At 43.7% G+C, this 22,284-nt stretch overlaps 1 protein-coding gene across 2 annotated transcripts in view; it reads right to left on the bottom strand.

The window, feature by feature from the left end:
* slc2a12 (solute carrier family 2 member 12) overlaps positions 1–11,899 on the bottom strand; it is a 57,454-nt gene extending 45,555 nt beyond the window's left edge. Inside the window, exons 1-2 of one of the 2 annotated variants that reach the window (XM_031800640.1) lie at positions 11,669–11,899; positions 4,271–4,421 (exon numbers count right to left, since the gene is read on the bottom strand). In XM_031800640.1, coding sequence (XP_031656500.1) covers positions 4,271–4,406 — 136 coding nt within the window. In that variant the 5' untranslated portion in view covers positions 4,407–4,421; positions 11,669–11,899. The remainder of the gene's footprint in view (positions 1–4,270; positions 4,422–11,668) is intronic. The other variant, XM_031800639.1, reaches the window with a different exon arrangement.
* Between the last annotated feature and the right edge of the window lie 10,385 nt (positions 11,900–22,284).

Here is a 22,284-nt window from a genome sequence, read left to right on the forward strand (position 1 = left end):
GTCTGACATGTCTGGGGGTCCTGGGGAGAGGTTTGACATGTCTGGGGGTCCTGAGGAGAGGTTTGACACATCTGGGGGTCCTGGGGAGAGGTTTGACATCTCTGGGGGTCCTGAGGAGAGGTTTGACATGTCTGGGGGTCCTGAGGAGAGGTTTGACATGTCTGGGGGTCCTGAGGAGAGGTTTGACATGTCTGAGGGTCCTGAGGAGAGGATTTGACATGTCTGGGGTTCCTGAGAAGAGGTTTGACATGTCTGGGGGTCCTGAGGAGAGGTTTGACATGTCTGGGGTTCCTGAGGAGAGTTTTGACATGTCTGGGGGTCTTGGAGGACAGGTTCGACATGTCTGGGGGTTTTGAGGAGAGGTTTGACATGTCTGGGGGTCCTGAGAAGAGGTTTGACATGTCTGGAGATCCTGGGGAGAGGTTTGACACGTCTGGGGGTCCTGGGGAGAGGTTTGACACATCTGGAGGTCCTGGGGAGAGATTTGACATGTCTGGGGGTCCTGGGGAGAGGTTTGACACGTCTGGAGATCCTGAGGAGAGGTTTGACATGTCTGGGGGTCCTGGGGAGAGGTTTGACATGTCTGGGGGTCCTGAGGAGAGGTTTGACATGTCTGAGGGTCCTGAGGAGAGGTTTGACATGTCTGGGGGTCCTGAGGAGAGTTTTGACATGTCTGGGGGTCCTGGAGGACAGGTTCGACATGTTTGGGGGTTTTGAGGAGAGGTTTGACATGTCTGGGGGTCCTGAGAAGAGGTTTGAGATGTCTGGGGATCTTGGGGAGAGGTTTGACATGTCTGGGGGTCCTGAGGAGGGGTTTGACACATCTGGGGGTCCTGGGGAGAGGTTTGACACATCAGGGGGTCCTGGGGAGAGGTTTGACATGTCTGGGGGTCCTGGGGAGAGGTTTGACATATCTGGGGGTCCTGGGGAGAGGTTTGACATCTCTGGGGGTCCTGAGTAGAGGTTGACATGTCTGAGGGTCCTGAGGAGAGGTTTGACACATCGGGGGGTCCAAGGGAGAGGTTTGACATCTCTGGGGGTCCTGAGGAGAGGTTTGACATGTCTGAGGGTCCTGAGGAGAGGTTTGACATGTCTGGGGTTCCTGAGAAGAGGTTTGACATGTCTGGGGGTCCTGAGGAGAGGTTTGACATGTCTGGGGGTCCTGAGGAGAGTTTTGACATGTCTGGGGGTCCTGGAGGACAGGTTCAACATGTCTGGGGGTTTTGAGGAGAGGTGTGACATGTCTGGGGGTCCTGAGAAGAGGTTTGATATGTCTGGGGGTCCTGGGGAGAGATTTGACATGTCTGGGGGTCCTGGGGAGAGGTTTGACACATCTGGAGGTCCTGGGGAGAGATTTGACATGTCTGGGGGTCCTGGGGAGAGGTTTGACACGTCTGGAGATCCTGAGGAGAGGTTTGACATGTCTGGGGGTCCTGGGGAGAGGTTTGACATGTCTGGGGGTCCTGAGGAGAGGTTTGACATGTCTGAGGGTCCTGAGGAGAGGTTTGACATGTCTGGGGGTCCTGAGGAGAGTTTTGACATGTCTGGGGGTCCTGGAGGACAGGTTCGACATGTTTGGGGGTTTTGAGGAGAGGTTTGACATGTCTGGGGGTCCTGAGAAGAGGTTTGAGATGTCTGGGGATCTTGGGGAGAGGTTTGACATGTCTGGGGGTCCTGAGGAGGGGTTTGACACATCTGGGGGTCCTGGGGAGAGGTTTGACACATCAGGGGGTCCTGGGGAGAGGTTTGACATGTCTGGGGGTCCTGGGGAGAGGTTTGACATATCTGGGGGTCCTGGGGAGAGGTTTGACATCTCTGGGGGTCCTGAGTAGAGGTTGACATGTCTGAGGGTCCTGAGGAGAGGTTTGACACATCGGGGGGTCCAAGGGAGAGGTTTGACATCTCTGGGGGTCCTGAGGAGAGGTTTGACATGTCTGAGGGTCCTGAGGAGAGGTTTGACATGTCTGGGGTTCCTGAGAAGAGGTTTGACATGTCTGGGGGTCCTGAGGAGAGGTTTGACATGTCTGGGGGTCCTGAGGAGAGTTTTGACATGTCTGGGGGTCCTGGAGGACAGGTTCAACATGTCTGGGGGTTTTGAGGAGAGGTGTGACATGTCTGGGGGTCCTGAGAAGAGGTTTGATATGTCTGGGGGTCCTGAGGAGAGGTTTGACATGTTTGGAGATCCTGGGGAGAGGTTTGACACGTCTGGGGGTCCTGGGGAGAGGTTTGACACATCTGGAGGTCCTGGGGAGAGATTTGACATGTCTGGGGGTCCTGGGGAGAGGTTTGACATGTCTGGAGATCCTGGGGAGAGGTTTGACACGTCTGGGGGTCCTGGGGAGAGGTTTGACATGTCTGAGGTTCCTGAGGAGAGTTTTGACATGTCTGGGGGTCCTGAGAAGAGGTTTGACATGTCTGGGGGTCCTGGAGGACAGGCCCGACATGTCTGGGGGTCTTGAGGAGAGGTTTGACATGTCTGGGGGTCTTGAGGAGAGTTTTGACATGTCTGGGGGTCCTGAGGAGAGGTTTGACATGTCTGGGGGTCCTGGAGGACAGGCCCGACATGTCTGGGGGTCCTGAGGAGAGGTTTGACATGTCTGGGGGTCTTGAGGACAGGTTTGACATGGCTTGGAAAAGGTTATTCTGGTAGATTCCTCTTCATGTGTTAATTCATGTTAAAATTCCCCTCCCCAGATTCCTGGACTAAAGCCGTCTTACCGACACAGTAGGGGAAGGTTTATCAGGCCATAAGTACACACACACACACACACACAATACACGTAGAAGGGTTAACAGGCCATAGGTAAACACACAGACTAATACCACTGTTTCATGACCGAGCAAACCTCTCCTCAGTGTGTGTGTGTGTGTGTGTGTGTGTGTGTGTGTGTGTGTGTGTGTGTGTGTGTGTGTGTGTGTGTGTGTGTGTGTGTGTGTGTGTGTGTGTGTGTGTGTGTGTGTGTGTGTGTGTGTGTGTGTGTGTGTGTGTGTGTGGTGTGATAGCACTATCACCTGTGCCAGGCAGGACGAGAGAACACCGGATAACACACTAACTGATACACAACACACACTCCCTGATATGGTTACACGCACACACACACACACACACACATACACACAAACACACAAACACACAAACACACAAACACACACACACAGAGGAGAGGTTTGGGAAACTGTTGTTCCTACCATAGAAACCACATAGTTAAAATGGATTAAAATGGATTAAAATGGATTAAATTGTTATTTTTCATCAACAGTCTACACAAAATATTCACACACCTGAGTCAATACATGTTAGAATCACCTTTGGCAGTGATTACAGCCGTGAGTCTTTCTGGGTAAGTCTCTAAGAGTGATTACAGCCGTGAGTCTTTCTGGGTAAGTCTCTAAGAGTGATTACAGCCGTGAGTCTTTCTGGGTAAGTCTCTAAGAGTGATTATAGCCGTGAGTCTTTCTGGGTAAGTCTCTAAGAGTGATTACAGCTGTTGTCTTTCTGGGTAAGTCTCTAAGAGTGATTACAGCTGTGAATCTTTCTGGGTAAGTCTCTAAGAGTGATTACAGCTGTGAGTCTTTCTGGGTAAGTCTCTAAGAGTGATTACAGCTGTGAGTCTTTCTGGGTAAGTCTCTAAGAGTGATTACAGCTGTGAGTCTTTCTGGGTAAGTCTCTAAGAGTGATTACAGCTGTGAGTCTTTCTGGGTAAGTCTCTAAGAGTGATTACAGCTGTGAGTCTTTCTGGGTAAGTCTCTAAGAGTGATTACAGCCGTGAGTCTTTCTGGGTAAGTTTCTAAGAGCTTTACACACCTGGATTGTACAATATTTGCACATTATAATTTTTGGTGTAGTAGACCTTACAGTGAAATGCTGAATACAACAGGTGTAGTAGACCTGACAGTGAAATGCTGAATACAACAGGTGTAGTAGACCTGACAGTGAAATGCTGAATACAACAGGTGTAGTAGACCTGACAGTGAAATGCTGAATACAACAGGTGTATTGAGTCAATGTGGAGGCTATATACATGGGTTACCGGTACAGAGTCAACGTGGAGGCTATATACAGGGTATTACGGTACAGAGTCAATGTGGAGGCTATATACAGGTGGTACCGGTACAGCAGCTACGGGTGGGAGTGTGTGTGTGTGTGTGTGTGTGTGTGTGTGTGTGTGTGTGTGTGTGTGTGTGTGTGTGTGTGTGTGTGTGTGTGTGTGTGTGTGTGTGTGTGTGTGTGTGTGTGTGTGTGTGTGTGTGTGTGTGTGCGACTCAGTACCTGTGCTGTTAGGTGTGGCTGCCTTCAGGCGGACATTACTTCCCAGAGTTCCGAGGTGGGACGGGTCAGAGGTCATGCTCCGTGTCTCTGTGGCGACAGGGGCGGTGGGAGGGGACATCTCAGCTGGGGGATTCATCACCTCCTACTGACTCTGGGGTCGGGGGAAGGTGGGAGAGAGGAGAGGAGGATGAACATATACAGTAACATCTCATCATCATCGTCATCAATAGACAGATGGACGTCACGCTGTAGAACCACATCTCCCAATTCACAATGCCGCTCTCCTCAAGAGTTCCAACCATCAAGAGTTCCAACCATCAGGAGTTCCAACCATCAAGAGTTCCAACCCTCAAGAGTTCCAACCCTCAAGAGTTCCAACCATCAAGAGTTCCAACCATCAAGAGTTCCAACCATCAAGAGTTCCAACCCTCAAGAGTTCCAACCCTCAAGAGTTCCAACCATCAAGAGTTCCAACTCAAGAGTTCCAACCATCAAGAGTTCCAACTCAAGAGTTCCAACCATCAAGAGTTCCAACCATCAAGAGTTCCAACTCAAGAGTTCCAACCCTCAAGAGTTCCAACCCTCAAGAGTTCCAACCCTCAAGAGTTCCAACCCTTGCGCCACTGAAAAAGGCCTTAATTTACACAAGGGGTGTCACTTCAGGCTGAGTATTGAGTTTCAGAAATCTGCATCTGCTACACAGGCACAACATTTTGTTTTATTTTTATTCTGCTATCAATCGTATATTTACAGAACTACAGCCTTCAGGCTGAAGAAGACGAGCATTAACTATATACAGTGCCTTCAAGAAATTATTCAGACCCCCCTTGACTTATTCCACATTTTGTTGTGTTACAGCCTGAATTCAAAATGGATTCTACACACAATTCCGATAATGACATCATAATTCCCCATAATGACATCACAATACCCCATAATGACATCACAATTCCCCATAATGACAAAGTGAAAACAGGTTCTTAGAATTATTGAAAATTAAATACAGAAATATCTCATTTACATAAGTAAATTACGTGACATCAGTCAAAACACCTCGAAGCATTTCGCAAGCATTTCACTACACTCGCATTAACATCTGCTAACCATGTGTATGTGACAAATACATTTAGATTTGATTTAAAAACAAGACATGTTATCAAGAACAAGATCAAATGAGCTGAAATGAGCCACACGATTCACCACATGGCAGTTTGTTGTCGCTGCTGCTAGTTATCGGGGCCATCCAGAACAACACACAGCCTTCGGGCCATCCAGAACAACACACAGCCTTCGGGCCATCCAGAACAACACACAGCTTTCGGGCTCTGGTCTAAAGTAGTGTACTATATAGGGAATAGGGCTCTGGTCTAAAGTAGTGTACTATATAGAGAATAGGGCTCTGGTCTAAAGTAGTACAATATATAGGGAATAGGGCTCTGGTCTAAAGTAGTGTACTATATAGAGAATAGGGCTCTGGTCTAAAGTAGTACACTATATAGGGAATAGGGCTCTGGTCTAAAGTAGTACACTATATAGGGAATAGGGCTCTGGTCTAAAGTAGTGTACTATATAGGGAATAGGTTACAGGATGGTTACTATAGGTTACAGGATGGTTACTATAGGTTACAGGATGGTTACTATAGGTTACAGGGATGTTATTATAGGTTACAGGATGGTTACTATAGGTTACAGGGATGTTACTATAGGTTACAGGATGGTTACTATAGGTGACAGGATGGTTACTATAGGTTACAGGATGTTACTATAGGTTACAGGGATGTTATTATAGGTTACAGGGGTGTTATTATAGGTTACAGGATGGTTACTATAGGTTACAGGGATGTTACTATAGGTTACCGGATGGTTACTATAGGTTACATGGATGTTACTATAGGTTACAGGGGTGTTATTATAGGTTACAGGATGGTTACTATAGGTTACAGGGATGTTATTATAGGTTACAGGATGGTTACTATAGGTTACAGGGATGTTACTATAGGTTACAGGGATGTTATTATAGGTTACAAGATGGTTACTATAGGTTACAGGGATATTACTATAGGTTACAGGGATGTTACTATAGGTTACATGGATGTTACTATAGGTTACAGGGATGTTATTATAGGTTACAGGGATGTTACTATAGGTTACAGGGTGGTTACTATAGGTTACAGGGATGTTACTATAGGTTACAGGATGGTTACTATAGGTTACAGGGATGTTATTATAGGTTACATGATGGTTACTATAGGTTACAGGGATATTACTATAGGTTACAGGAATGCTATTATAGGTTACAGGATGGTTACTAAAGGTTACAGGGATGTTACTATAGGTTACAGGGATGTTATTATAGGTTACAGGATGTTACTATAGGTTACAGGATGGTTACTAAAGGTTACAGGGATGTTACTATAGGTTACAGGGATGTTATTATAGGTTACATGATGGTTACTGAAGGTTACAGGGATGTTACTATACGTTACAGGGATGTTATTATAGGTTACAGGATGGTTACTATAGGTTACAGGGATGTTATTATAGGTTACAGGGATGTTATTATAGGTTACATGGATGTTACTATAGGTTACAGGGATGTTACTATAGGTTACAGGGATGTTATTATAGGTTACAGGATGGTTACTATAGGTTACAGGGATGTTACTATAGGTTACAGGGATGTTACTATAGGTTACAGGGATGTTATTATAGGTTAGAGGATGGTTACTATAGGTTACAGGGATGTTACTATAGGTTACAGGATGGGTACTATAGGTTACAGGGATGCTATTATAGGTTACAGGATGGTTACTATAGGTTACAGGGATGTTACCATAGGTTACAGGGATGTTACTATATGTTACAGGGATGTTATTATAGGTTACAGGGATGTTATTATAGGTTACAGGATGGTTACTATAGGTTACAGGGATGTTACTATAGGTTACAGGGATGTTACTATAGGCTACAGGGATGTTATTATAGGTTACAGGGATGTTATTATGGGTTACAGGATGGTTACTATAGGTTACAGGATGGTTACTATAGGTTACAGGGATGTTACTATAGGTTACAGGGATGTTATTATAGGTTACAGGATGGTTACTATAGGTTACAGGGATATTACTATAGGTTACAGGAATGCTATTATAGGTTACAGGATGGTTACTAAAGGTTACAGGGATGTTACTATAGGTTACAGGGATGTTATTATAGGTTACAGGATGGTTACTATAGGTTACAGGGATGTTATTATAGGTTACAAGATGGTTACTATAGGTTACAGGGATGTTACTATAGGTTACAGGGATGTTATTATAGGTTACAAGATGGTTACTATAGGTTACAGGGATATTACTATAGGTTACAGGGATGTTACTATAGGTTACATGGATGTTACTATAGGTTACAGGGATGTTATTATAGGTTACAGGGATGTTACTATAGGTTACAGGGTGGTTACTATAGGTTACAGGGATATTACTATAGGTTACAGGGATGTTACTATAGGTTACAGGGATGTTACTATAGGTTACATGATGGTTACTATAGGTTACAGGGATGTTATTATAGGTTACAGGATGGTTACTATAGGTTACAGGGATATTACTATAGGTTACAGGAATGCTATTATAGGTTACAGGATGGTTACTAAAGGTTACAGGGATGTTACTATAGGTTACAGGGATGTTATTATAGGTTACAGGATGGTTACTATAGGTTACAGGGATGTTATTATAGGTTACAAGATGGTTACTATAGGTTACAGGGATGTTACTATAGGTTACAGGGATGTTATTATAGGTTACAAGATGGTTACTATAGGTTACAGGGATATTACTATAGGTTACAGGGATGTTACTATAGGTTACATGGATGTTACTATAGGTTACAGGGATGTTATTATAGGTTACAGGGATGTTACTATAGGTTACAGGGTGGTTACTATAGGTTACAGGGATATTACTATAGGTTACAGGGATGTTACTATAGGTTACAGGGATGTTACTATAGGTTACATGATGGTTACTATAGGTTACAGGATGGTTACTATAGGTTACAGGGATGTTATTATAGGTTATAGGATGGTTACTATAGGTTACAGGGATATTACTATAGGTTACAGGAATGCTATTATAGGTTACAGGATGGTTACTAAAGGTTACAGGGATGTTACTATAGGTTACAGGGATGTTATTATAGGTTACAGGATGGTTACTATAGGTTACAGGATGGTTACTAAAGGTTACAGGGATGTTACTATAGGTTACAGGGATGTTATTATAGGTTACAGGGATGTTATTATAGGTTACAGGATGTTACTATAGGTTACAGGGATGTTACTATAGGTTACAGGGATGTTACTATATGTTACAGGGATGTTATTATAGGTTACAGGATGGTTACTATAGGTTACAGGAATGTTACTATAGGTTACAGGATAGTTACTATAGGTTACAGGGATGTTACTATAGGTTACAGGGATGCTATTATAGGTTACAGGGATGTTATTATAGCTTACAGGGTGGTTACTATCGGTTACAGGGATGTTATTATAGGTTACAGGGATGTTACTATAGGTTACATGATGGTTACTATAGGTTACAGGATGGTTACTATAGGTTACAGGGATGTTATTATAGGTTACAGGATGGTTACTATAGGCTACAGGGATGTTACTATAGGTTACAGGGATGTTATTATAGGTTACAGGATGGTTACTATAGGTTACAGGGATGTTATTATAGGTTACAAGATGGTTACTATAGGTTACAGGGATGCTTCTACACCTGCATTGCTTGCTGTTTGGGGTTTTAGGCTGGGTTTCTGTACAGCACTTTGAGATATCAGCTGATGTACGAAGGGCTATATAAATAAATTTGATTTGATTTGATTTGATGTTACTATAGGTTACAGGGATGTTATTATAGGTTACAATATGGTTACTATAGGTTACATGGATATTACTATAGGTTACAGGGATGTTACTATAGGTTACAGGGATGTTACTATAGGTTACATGATGGTTACTATAGGTTACAGGATGGTTACTATAGGTTACAGGGATGTTATTATAGGTTACAGGATGGTTACTATAGGTTACAGGGATGTTACTATAGGTTACAGGGATGTTATTATAGGTTACAGCATGGTTACTATAGGTTACAGGGATGTTACTATAGGTTACAGGGATGTTACTATAGGTTACATGATGGTTACTATAGGTTACAGGATGGTTACTATAGGTTACAGGGATGTTATTATAGGTTACAGGATGGTTACTATAGGTTACAGGGATATTACTATAGGTTACAGGAATGCTATTATAGGTTACAGGATGGTTACTAAAGGTTACAGGGATGTTACTATAGGTTACAGGGATGTTATTATAGGTTACAGGATGGTTACTATAGGTTACAGGATGGTTACTAAAGGTTACAGGGATGTTACTATAGGTTACAGGGATGTTATTATAGGTTACAGGATGGTTACTATAGGTTACAGGGATATTACTATAGGTTACAGGGATGTTACTATAGGTTACAGGGATGTTATTATAGGTTACAGGATGGTTACTATAGGTTACAGGGATATTACTATAGGTTACAGGGATGTTACTATGGGTTACAGGGATGTTATTATAGCTTACAGGGATGTTACTATAGGTTACAGGATGGTTACTATAGGTTACAGCGATATTACTATAGGTTACAGGGATGTTACTATAGGTTACAGGGATGTTATTATAGGTTACAGGATGTTACTATAGGTTGCAGGGATGTTATTATAGGTTACAGGGATGTTATTATAGGTTACATGGATGTTACTATAGGTTACAGGGATGTTATTATAGGTTACAGGATGGTTACTATAGGTTACAGGGATATTACTATAGGTTACAGGGATGTTATTATAGGTTACAGGGATGTTATTATAGGTTACAGGATGGTTACTATAGGTTACAGGGATGTTACTATAGGTTACAGGGATGTTATTATAGGTTACAGGGATGTTACTATAGGTTACAGGGATGTTATTATAGGTTACAGGATGGTTACTATAGGTTACAGGAATGCTATTATAGGTTACTATAGGTTACAGGGATGTTACTATAGGTTACAGGGATGTTATTATAGGCTACAGGGATGTTACTATAGGTTACAGGAATGTTATTAATGGTTACATGATGGTTATTAATGGTTACATGATGTTATTATAGGTTATATGATGGTTATTTGAGGCTGACTAGAGACGCACTTCATTTTCTCCCGTCTAAATCCCCTTTTTTTGCATTTTGTCTGTATACTGCATTTCAGCTGTATACACAACCGAAAATGTGTCTAGCGGGTTATAGTCGGACCAGTAATGGGATGATTATATTTACAGTGGACCCTGGCAGTAGCCAGTAGCAGACCTCTCCACAGAATAAACCTGAAGGGTTGTAGCTCTTATTGTAGCTTTTCCCACAGTTAAAGAACCACGACACGTCATAGTTGTGTCAAGGCTTTAGAATTGTGATCTGCGGGGGTCAGTGAGTGGGCTGATTCCCCATTTCATGGACCCAAGATCCATAGGGAAGGTGGTACATTGCAATATGAATGTAAGGAATAGGCACAATAGACTGAGTTGTGAGGTGATTTCCCATTGTTAAAGGCCCGCAATACGAGCTATTTGTAAGGCTGTATATTGCAATATAACTATGTCCCCATTGCAATTCTGAAGTTTATACATTTCAACTATTTTTTTTATGTTTGTGTCAAATTAACTCATTATTGTATTTTGTTGCATTTATATAATACCATTCCAATATAGTTTAGTATTATCAAATACAATTGTGGCATGATTACACCATTTTATTTTTTAAGGCGAAACGCTGATTCCACTATTGTTGCTCACGCTGGTCTCGACACCAGTCTACTTTACCTCTTACTGGTCTGTCTGGGCAAACATACTCAAGATCTCCTTCAAAATAAACTATCCGGGCCAGTGCCTAACTTCGGCTGCGTTGTTGACAAGACGTTCCACATACCTTTTGAAGAGGATAGACGAGACTAAACTAGTACAGTCCCGTTCCAAAACATTAGGCTACCCTGGACTACACGTCTCGACTCGGGATGACATCAAACCGCATTTTATTCGTCACATGCTTGGTAAACAACAGGTGTAGACTAACAGTGAAATGCTTACTGACGGGCTCTTCCCAGAAACGCAGAGAGAGAGAAAATAGAGAAATAATAAGTAATAACACGTAATCATACAATAAGTACTGAGTAATGATAACGTAGATATATACACGTGGTCCCAGTACCGAGTAGATGTGCAGGGGTATGAACTAATTGAGATATTGATTCATATCTGAATCTGATGATTGATTGATTCGCAGTATTAATCACTTACCGGATCAGCATAGGGTGCCCTGAATGCTATCTAAACCCGTCCATTTGTAGCAGTAATTCTCCTCATTTTTAAATAATAGTAAATGAGTAGTATTTTTTTAAAACAACTCAGCTCGTCCTCCAGTTGCTACAGTACACGGTACTTGTTTTTGACCAGAGGTGCTCGGGCAAGATCCGCCTCCATGTTTATAACACACCAATAGAAAACTGCAGGCCTGCCCTTGGATTTCTGTACGAGCCCAAATAACGTCCCACTGGGCAAAAAAAAAACATGTTTGAAGCAACGTTTTTGCCACGTCATAATAAAACGAATCTACGTGATGACGAAAATGTATTGGATTTGCAAAAAATTATCGCGGTAAACCAATTGTCTATTTATTTTAATTTTTTTACCCCATTTAAAAATATATATAAATCCAATGACATGGTTCCGTGTTTTGTTGATTTTCACGTTTAATTCACGTTAGTTGACAACTCAACCAAATATAAAAAACTAAACTAGAAGTTTTAATGATGTCTATGCCCGGTGCCGTAAAACTCTGTCCAAACCAAGTAAACTGGTTGAACTTCTTATTGTGTAATTATAAACCCACCTTCCTTTGTATGCCAGTCCACAAAATCACAGATGTGTAGAAAACATCAAGTGATCAGAAGTCTCTAATAGAAGAGTTTGTTTTACAATCTACACTAATGTTGTGTGGAAATCAGTCACATCAACTACAGGACATTGATTGTCTATAGTTGTATGACATAATAACAGCAGATAAGAGTTTGTGCACTTTTGCAAATGTAATATCTATGTTATAAAATCAAAAGCCTGATAACAAAGACAGTACCGTTTACTCTGTCACCCCCCCCCCCCCCCCCCAACCCAAATGAACATTTATCACTGCACACTTGTTAATATGTATATATTACTATATTATCTACTATTGTTTTATTTCACTTTGTCCTGCGTTGTTGCAGCTCAGCTCTCAAGAAATGTCACTGTACCCTGTAATTACATCTGTAACCTTGTACATGTGACTATTAAAACTCTGCAATCTAATCTGAAGATATGCACACACAAAAAACATGTATTCTCCAATAGAAATCCCCGATCACATAAAGGAAGTCATGGACCTGTGTGAAGCTGTCTTCAATAAGGATTAGAACACAATAGTGGAATTTGCCTTCAAAAAAAAAGTTCCCCTAATTGAAAGTGATTCAAAACGGATACACAGGAGTTGGCTGATAACCCCATTTCATGGGTTCCACATCCATAGGTTAAGCTGTTACAGTGCAATATGAATGTGTAATGTACACAATCGACTGACTGGTGAGGTGATTTCTCACATTCAAAGTCCTGCAATAAGAGCTAAGATGATAATTTTTGTGGAAACTTATCAAATCAAAATTTGTGACATGCGCCGATTTCAACAGGTGTAGTAGACCTTACAGTGAAATGCTGAATACAACAGGTGTAGTAGACCTCACAGTGAAATGCTGAATACAACAGGTGTAGTAGAGCTGACAGTGAAATGATGAATACAACAGGTGTAGTAGACCTCACAGTGAAATGCTGAATACAACAGGTGTAGTAGACCTCACAGTGAAATGCTGAATACAACAGGTGTAGTAGACCTCACAGTGAAATGCTGAATACAACAGGTGTAGTAGACCTTACAGTGAAATGCTGAATACAACAGGTGTAGTAGACCTCACAGTGAAATGCTGAATACAACAGGTGTAGTAGACCTTACAGTGAAATGCTGAATACAACAGGTGTAGTAGACCTCACAGTGAAATGCTGAATACAACAGGTGTAGTAGACCTTACAGTGAAATGCTGAATACAACAGGTGTAGGTAGACCTCACAGTGAAATGCTGACTACAACAGGTGTAGTAGACCTCACAGTGAAATGCTGAATACAACAGGTGTAGTAGACCTTACAGTGAAATGGTGAATACAACAGGTGTAGTAGCCCTTACAGTGAAATGCTGAATACAACAGGTGTAATAGACCTTACAGTGAAATGCTGAATACAACAGGTGTAGTAGACCTTACAGTGAAATGCTGAATACAACAGGTGTAGTAGACCTCACAGTGAAATGCTGAATACAACAGGTGTAGTAGACCTTACAGTGAAATGCTGAATACAACAGGTGTAGTAGACCTCACAGTGAAATGCTGAATACAACAGGTGTAGTAGACCTTACAGTGAAATGCTGAATACAACAGGTGTAGTAGACCTCACAGTGAAATGCTGAATACAACAGGTGTAGTAGACCTCACAGTGAAATGCTGAATACAACAGGTGTAGTAGACCGTACAGTGAAATGCTGAATACAACAGGTGTAGTAGACCTCACAATGAAATGCTGAATACAACAGATGTAGTAGACCTCACAGTGAAATGCTGAATACAACAGGTGTAGTAGACCTTACAGTGAAATGCTGAATACAACAGGTGTAGTAGACCTCACAGTGAAATGCTGAATACAACAGGTGTAGTAGACCTTACAGTGAAATGCTGAATACAACAGGTGTAGTAGACCTTACAGTGAAATGCTGAATACAACAGGTGTAGTAGACCTTACAGTGAAATGCTGACTAACAGGCTCTAACCAATAGTGCGGGAAAAAAAGGTATGTGTGTGTGTAGGTAAGTAAAGAAATAAAACAACAGTAAAAAGACATTTGAAAATAACAGCAGAGAGGCTATATACAGTAGAGAGGCTATATACAGTAGAGAGGCTATATACAGTAGAGAGGCTATATACAGTAGAGAGGCTATATACAGTAGAGAGGCTATATACAGTAGAGAGGCTATATGCAGTAGACAGGCTATATACAGTAGACAGGCTATATACAGTAGAGAGGCTATATACAGTAGACAGGCTATATACAGTAGAGAGGCTATATACAGTAGAGAGGTTATATACAGTAGAGAGGTTATATACAGTAGAGAGGTTATATACAGTAGAGGCTATATACAGTAGAGGGGCTATATACAGTAGAGAGGCTATATACAGTAGAGAGGCTATATACAGTAGAGAGGCTATATACAGCAGAGAGGCTATATACAGTAGAGAGGCTATATACAGTAGAGAGGCTATATACAGTAGAGAGGCTATATACAGTAGAGAGGCTATATACAGTAGAGAGGTTATATACAGTAGAGGCTATATACAGTAGAGAGGCTATATACAGTAGAGGCTATATACAGTAGAGAGGATATATACAGTAGAGAGGTTATATACAGTAGAGAGGTTATATACAGTAGAGAGGCTATATACAGTAGACAGGCTATATACAGTAGAGAGGCTATATACAGTAGAGAGGTTATATACAGTAGAGAGGCTATATACAGTAGAGAGGCTATATACAGTAGACAGGCTATATACAGTAGAGAGGCTATATACAGTAGAGAGGTTATATACAGTAGAGAGGCTATATACAGTAGAGAGGCTATATACAGTAGACAGGCTATATACAGTAGAGAGGCTATATACAGTAGAGAGGCTATATACAGTAGAGAGGTTATATACAGTAGAGAGGCTATATACAGTAGAGAGGCTATATACAGTAGAGAGGCTATATACAGTAGAGAGGCTATATACAGTAGAGAGGTTATATACAGTAGAGAGGCTATATACAGCAGAGAGGCTATATACAGTAGAGAGGCTATATACAGTAGAGAGGCTATATACAGTAGAGAGGCTATATACAGTAGAGAGGCTATACACAGTAGAGAGGCTACATACAGTAGAGAGGCTATATACAGTAGAGAGGCTATATACAGTAGAGAGGCTACATACAGTAGAGAGGTCAGGCTGATTGAGGTAGTATGTACATGTAGCTACATACAGACACCTGTTAGTCAGGCTGATTGAGGTAGTATGTACATGTAGCTACATACAGACACTGGTTAGTCAGGCTGATTGAGGTAGTATGTACATGTAGCTACATACAGACACCTGTTAGTCAGGCTGATTGAGGTAGTATGTACATGTAGCTACATACAGACACCTGTTAGTCAGGCTGATTGAGGTAGTATGTACATGTAGCTACATACAGACACCTGTTAGTCAGGCTGATTGAGGCAGTATGTACATGTAGATATGGTTAAAGTGACTATGCATATATGATGAACAGAGAGTAGCAGTAGCGTAAGAAGAGGGGTTGGCGGGTGGTGGTTGGGACACAATGCAGATAGCCCAGTGAGCCAATGTGAGGGAGCACTGGTTGGTCGGGCTAATTGAGGTAGTATGTACATGTAGGTATGGTTAATGTCACTATGCATATAAGATGAACAAGAGAGTAGCAGCAGCGTAAAGAGGGGTTGGGGGGGGGGGGCAGTTGACCGCATAGCAAAATGTAATTGAAAAGACGACGTCCAGTCTACGTTCGGTTTAAATTAAATTAATTTAAAAATATATATTTTTTAGGTCGTTGATTTGTTTACTTGAAAACAATGTAATTTCAGCGCACTTGCAAACACATGGACACAGTATCAACCTGGTCTATGAACAATGTGATTTGAAATCATACATCACTCCAGTATTCATACACAGTATTTATTTACAGCATTCAAGTGCAAATGGTATTTTTTCCCCCAACTACTGAAGAAGCTTGACCTTAAAACATCCAGCATGACAAAATATATATATATATTTTTATTTTATTATTATTCCGTGCCTCACGCTGAAGTGAATTTCCATTTGGTTTTGATATTTCATATAACATTCAGAAATCCTAATTATTTATGCAACTAACTGAGAATGTATTTGTACAATTGTATTTTTTAAAATAACAAACCAATGGAGTAAAAACAAGCTTATATTTTGGGTCATCAAGCGGCTGCCATTTCTTCAACAGACAGTAAAGTCACAACTAGGGGGTGGGAGGGACAGGGGGTGTCCTCGGGTGGGGCCACAGTGTCTCCTGACCCCTCCTGTCTCAGCCTCCAGTATTTATACTGCAGTAGTTTATGTGTCGGGGGGCAAGGGTCAGTTTGTTATATCTGGAGTACTTCTCCTGTCCTATTCGGTGTCCTGTGTGAATTTAAGGATATCCCTCTAGTGGTGTGGGGGCTATGCTTTGGCAAAGTGGGTGGGGTTATATCCTTCCTGTTTGGCCCTGTCAGGGGGTGTCCTCGGGTGGGGCCACAGTGTCTCCTGACCCCTCCTGTCTCAGCCTCCAGTATTTATATATACATTTGATTTGATTTGAACTACCTTATACACAAACAAGTGTCAAGGAATGAATAAGAATATGTATATATAAATAGAGTGATGGCCGAACGGCATAGACAAGATGCAGTAGATGATATAGAGTACAGTATATACACATGAGATGACTAATGTAGGGTATGCAAACATTATATAAAGTGGCATGCGAGTGTTTTTGGTGACAAGCCACATTTCTTCAGCCTCCTGAGGTTAAAGAGGCGCTGCTGCGCCTTCTTCACCACGCCGTCGGTGTGGGTGGACCAATTCAGTTTGATCCAATCAGTCATCAAGCGGCTGGCGTTTCTTCAACAGACAGTAGAGTCATCAGTGAGAGCAGCTCCTTGGTCATCCTGTGGGAAAGAAACACTGAACACACCACACACCCCTGTGTCCTAATGTAACAGGGACACTTTCCTCTAAAGAAATGGGTATTTAATGTTCAAGCATTCTTATTGGTTAGTTCAACTCTAATGACCAAAAGGTGTGTTGTGATTGGCCCCGCTTGCAGATAGGGGGAGATCGCGAACATCAGGTCTTCCCAGTATGAAAATGTGATGCAATGGGTAGGTCACGTTTTCTATTTTACAATGTGTACAAGTTAGCTGTACGTTACTGATTTATACATGTGTGGGTATATGGTACCTGTGAGGGATTGAGGGGCTTTCTGGGATGTGCTTTGGCATATGATTGCTGTAAATAAGTGTGTTAGCTAGCATACACCGATGTAATGGTCACATAAGCCCACTGCTAACACACTTGTCTTCATGCTACAGATTAATGCCATCGACAACCATCCATATCGTTAAGCCATCAACAACCATCCATATCGTTAAGCCATCGACAGCCATCCACATCGTTAAGCCATCGACAGCCATCCACATCGTTAAGGCATCGACAGCCATCAATATCGTTAAGCCATCGACCAGCCATCCACATCGTTAAGCCATCGACAACCATCCATATCGTTAAGCCATCGACAACCATCCATATCGTTAAGCCATCGACAACCATCCATATCGTTAAGCCATCGACAACCATCCATATCGTTAAGCCATCGACAGCCATCAATATCGTTAAGCCATCGACAGCCATCCACATCGTTAAGCCATCGACAGCCATCCACATCGTTAAGCCATCGACAGCCATCAATATCGTTAAGCCATCGACAGCCATCCACATCGTTAAGCCAGTGCTGTTTCCCATTTAACAACAGCAACAGAAATAAATGATGCTCAACTGGGACCACTGGCTGATGTGATTTATTTGGAGACTGTGACCCAGACCACTGGCTGATGTGATTTATTAGGACACCGTGACCCAGACCACTGGCTGATGTGATATATTAGGAGACCGTGACCCGGACCACTGGCTGATGTGATATATTAGGAGACCGTAGAGTAGAGCTCTGTATCTCTTATGATATATTGGAGTGTTGGAGGTGTTATATCTACAGTAGAGCTCTGTATCTCTGATGATATGATATGTGTTGGAGTGTTGGAGGTGTTATATCTACAGTAGAGCTCTGTATCTCTGCATCACATACAGCAGCTGGACACAGTAAAAAACATTGGCATAAATCCACATATATCATCACAGCATCAATGACTTGGTTGTAAACTCACCTGTATAAGTAGTGTCCTCTCCCAGTGCTGAGTACAAATAGTGTCCTCTCCCTGTCCTGAGTACTAATAGTGTCCTCTCCCTGTCCTGAGTACTAATAGTGTCCTCTCCCTGTCCTGAGTACTAATAGTGTCCTCTCCCTGTCCTGAGTACTAGTAGTGTCCTCTCCCTGTCCTGAGTACTAGTAGTGTTCTCTCCCTGTGCTCAGTACGAGTAGTGTCCTCTCCCTGTGCTGAGTACAAGTAGTGTCCTCTCCCTGTCCTGACATCACCGTCTCACCTCATACTGTATTGGAGCAGCAGCAGCTGACTGCCCAGTTCACCATCTCACCTCATACTGTATTGGAGCAGCTGACTGCCCAGTTCAACATCAGTTCACCGTCTCACCTCATGGGATGTTCTCCGGCCAGCTCTCTGGGATGTTCTCCGGCCAGCTCTCTGGGATGTTCTCCGGCCAGCTCTCTGGGATGTTCTCCGGCCAGCTCTCTGGGATGTTCTCCGGCCAGCACTCTGAGATGTTCTCCGGCCAGCTCTCTGGGATGTTCTCCGGCCACCACTCTGAGATGTTCTCCGGCCAGCTCTCTGGGATGTTCTCCGGCCAGCTCTCTGGGATGTTCTCCGGCCAGCTCTCTGGGATGTTCTCCGGCCAGCTCTCTGGGATGTTCTCCGGCCAGCTCTCTGGGATGTTCTCCAGCAGCTTCCAGAACACTCTCTGCCCCACAATGTCTGAGCTCGTGCAGGAGGAGAAGCTAGGGGCCAGCACCTCAAACAGTCCCAAGTGGTGGAGCAGTCTAAGGCACTGCATCTCAGTGCTAGAGGCGTCACTACAGATCCTGGTTCGATTCCAGGCTGTATCACAACCGGCCGTGATTGGGAGTCCCATAGGGCAGCGCATAATTGGCCCAGCGTCATCCGGTTTAGGGTTTGGACGGGGTAGGCCATCATTATTGGGGCGGCAGGGTAGCCTAGTGGTTAGAGCGTTAGACTAGTAACCGGAAGGTTGCAAGTTCAAATCCCCCGAGCTGACAAGGTACAAATCTGTCGTTCTGCCCCTGAACAGGCAGTTAACCCACTGTTCCTAGACCAGTTAACCCACTGTTCCTAGACCAGTTAACCCACTGTTCCTAGACCAGTTAACCCACTGTTCCTAGACCAGTTAACCCACTGTTCCTAGGCCAGTTAACCCACTTTTCCTAGACCAGTTAACCCACTGTTCCTAGACCAGTTAACCCACTGTTCCTAGACCAGTTAACCCCACTGTTCCTAGACCAGTTAACCCACTGTTCCTAGACCAGTTAACCCACTGTTCCTAGACCAGTTAACCCACTGTTTCTAGACCGGTTAACCCACTGTTCCTAGACCAGTTATCCCACTGTTCCTAGGCCGTTATTGAAAATAAGAATTTGTTCTTAACTGACTTGCCTGGTTAAATAAATTAAATTAAAAACCCTGCAGAAAGAGACATACAATTATGTAACTCTTCAGATGACTGGAAAAGTATTGCAGGAGGAACTAGTTTTTTATGTAGCCTTGTTTCCCACTGTGTCCCTGAACACAGGCCTTCCCCAGTTCACACGACCTTCTGACCCATCCGCCTGCGTCCCAGAACACAGGCCTTCCCCAGTTCACACGACCTTCTGACCCATCCGCCTGCGTCCCAGAACACAGGCCTTCCCCAGTTCACACGACCTTCTGACCCGTCCGCCTGCGTCCCAGAACACAGGCCTTCCCCAGTTCACACGACCTTCTGACCCGTCCGCCTGCGTCCCAGAACACAGGCCTTCCCCAGTTCACACGACCTTCTGACCCGTCCGCCTGCGTCCCTGAACACAGGCCTTCCCCAGTTCACACGACCTTCTGACCCGTCCGCCTGCGTCCCAGAACACAGGCCTTCCCCAGTTCACACGACCTTCTGACCCGTCCGGCTGCGTCCCTGAACACAGGCCTTCCCCAGTTCACACGACCTTCTGACCCGTCCGCCTGCGTCCCAGAACACAGGCCTTCCCCAGTTCACACGACCTTCTGACCCGTCCGCCTGCGTCCCAGAACACAGGCCTTCCCCAGTTCACACGACCTTCTGACCCGTCCGCCTGCGTCCCAGAACACAGGCCTTCCCCAGTTCACACGACCTTCTGACCCATCCGCCTGCGACATGTATTCACTTGACAAATTAACAACACACAGTAACATACATGTTTGAGGTAGAGGGTTAAAGTTGAACAACAAACATAAAAAAATTATCAGGGATGTTCTCTGTTTAGTGAGTCCTCCAGGTCAGAGGCAGTAGGGATGACCAGGGATGTTCTCTGTTTAGTGAGTCCTCCAGATTAGAGGCAGTAGGGATGACCAGGGATGTTCTCTGTTTAGTGAGTCCTCCAGATCAGAGGCAGTAGGGATGACCAGGGATGTTCTCTGTTTAGTGAGTCCTCCAGATCAGAGGCAGTAGGGATGACCAGGGATGTTCTCTGTTTTGTGAGTCCTCCAGATCAGAGGCAGTAGGGATGACCAGGGATGTTCTCTGTTTAGTGAGTCCTCCAGATCAGAGGCAGTAGGGATGACCAGGGATGTTCTCTGTTTAGTGAGTCCTCCAGATCAGAGGCAGTAGGGATGACCAAGGATGTTCTCTGTTTAGTGAGTCCTCCAGATCAGAGGCAGTAGAGATGACCAGGGATGTTCTCTGTTTAGTGAGTCCACCAGATCAGAGGCAGTAGAGATGACCAGGGATGTTCTCTGTTTAGTGAGTCCTCCAGATCAGAGGCAGTAGTGATGACCAGGGATGTTCTCTGTTTAGTGAGTCCTCCAGATTAGAGGTAGTAGCAATGACCAGGGATGTTCTCTGTTTAGTGAGTCCTCCAGATCAGAGGCAGTAGGAATGACCAGGGATGTTCTCTGTTTAGTGAGTCCTCCAGATCAGAGGCAGTAGGGATGACCAGGGATGTTCTCTGTTTTGTGAGTCCTCCAGATCAGAGGCAGTAGGGATGACCAGGGATGTTCTCTGTTTAGTGAGTCCTCCAGATCAGAGGCAGTAGGGATGACCAGGGATGTTCTCTGTTTAGTGAGTCCTCCAGATCAGAGGCAGTAGGGATGACCAAGGATGTTCTCTGTTTAGTGAGTCCTCCAGATCAGAGGCAGTAGAGATGACCAGGGATGTTCTCTGTTTAGTGAGTCCACCAGATCAGAGGCAGTAGAGATGACCAGGGATGTTCTCTGTTTAGTGAGTCCTCCAGATCAGAGGCAGTAGGGATGACCAGGGATGTTCTCTGTTTAGTGAGTCCTCCAGATCAGAGACAGTAGGGATGTTCTCTGTTTAGTGAGTCCACCAGATCAGAGGCAGTAGAGATGACCAGGGATGTTCTCTGTTTAGTGAGTCCTCCAGATCAGAGGCAGTAGGGATGACCAGGGATGTTCTCTGTTTAGTGAGTCCTCCAGATCAGAGACAGTAGGGATGTTCTCTGTTTAGTGAGTCCACCAGATCAGAGGCAGTAGGGATGACAAGGGATGTTCTCTGTTTAGTGAGTCCTCCAGATCAGAGGCAGTAGAGATGACCAGGGATGTTCTCTGTTTAGTGAGTCCTCCAGATCAGAGGCAGTAGGGATGACCAGGGATGTTCTCTGTTTAGCGAGTCCCCCAGATCAGAGGCAGTAGGGAGGACTAGGGATGTTCTCTGTTTAGTGAGTCCTCCAGATCAGAGGCAGTAGGGATGACCAGGGATGTTCTCTGTTTAGTGAGTCCTCCAGATCAGAGGCGGTAGGGATGTTCTCTGTTTAGTGAGTCCTCCAGATCAGA

This window comes from Oncorhynchus kisutch, linkage group LG21 (assembly GCF_002021735.2).
Source record: "Oncorhynchus kisutch isolate 150728-3 linkage group LG21, Okis_V2, whole genome shotgun sequence".
In the NCBI taxonomy this organism is placed as follows: Eukaryota; Metazoa; Chordata; class Actinopteri; order Salmoniformes; family Salmonidae; genus Oncorhynchus; species Oncorhynchus kisutch.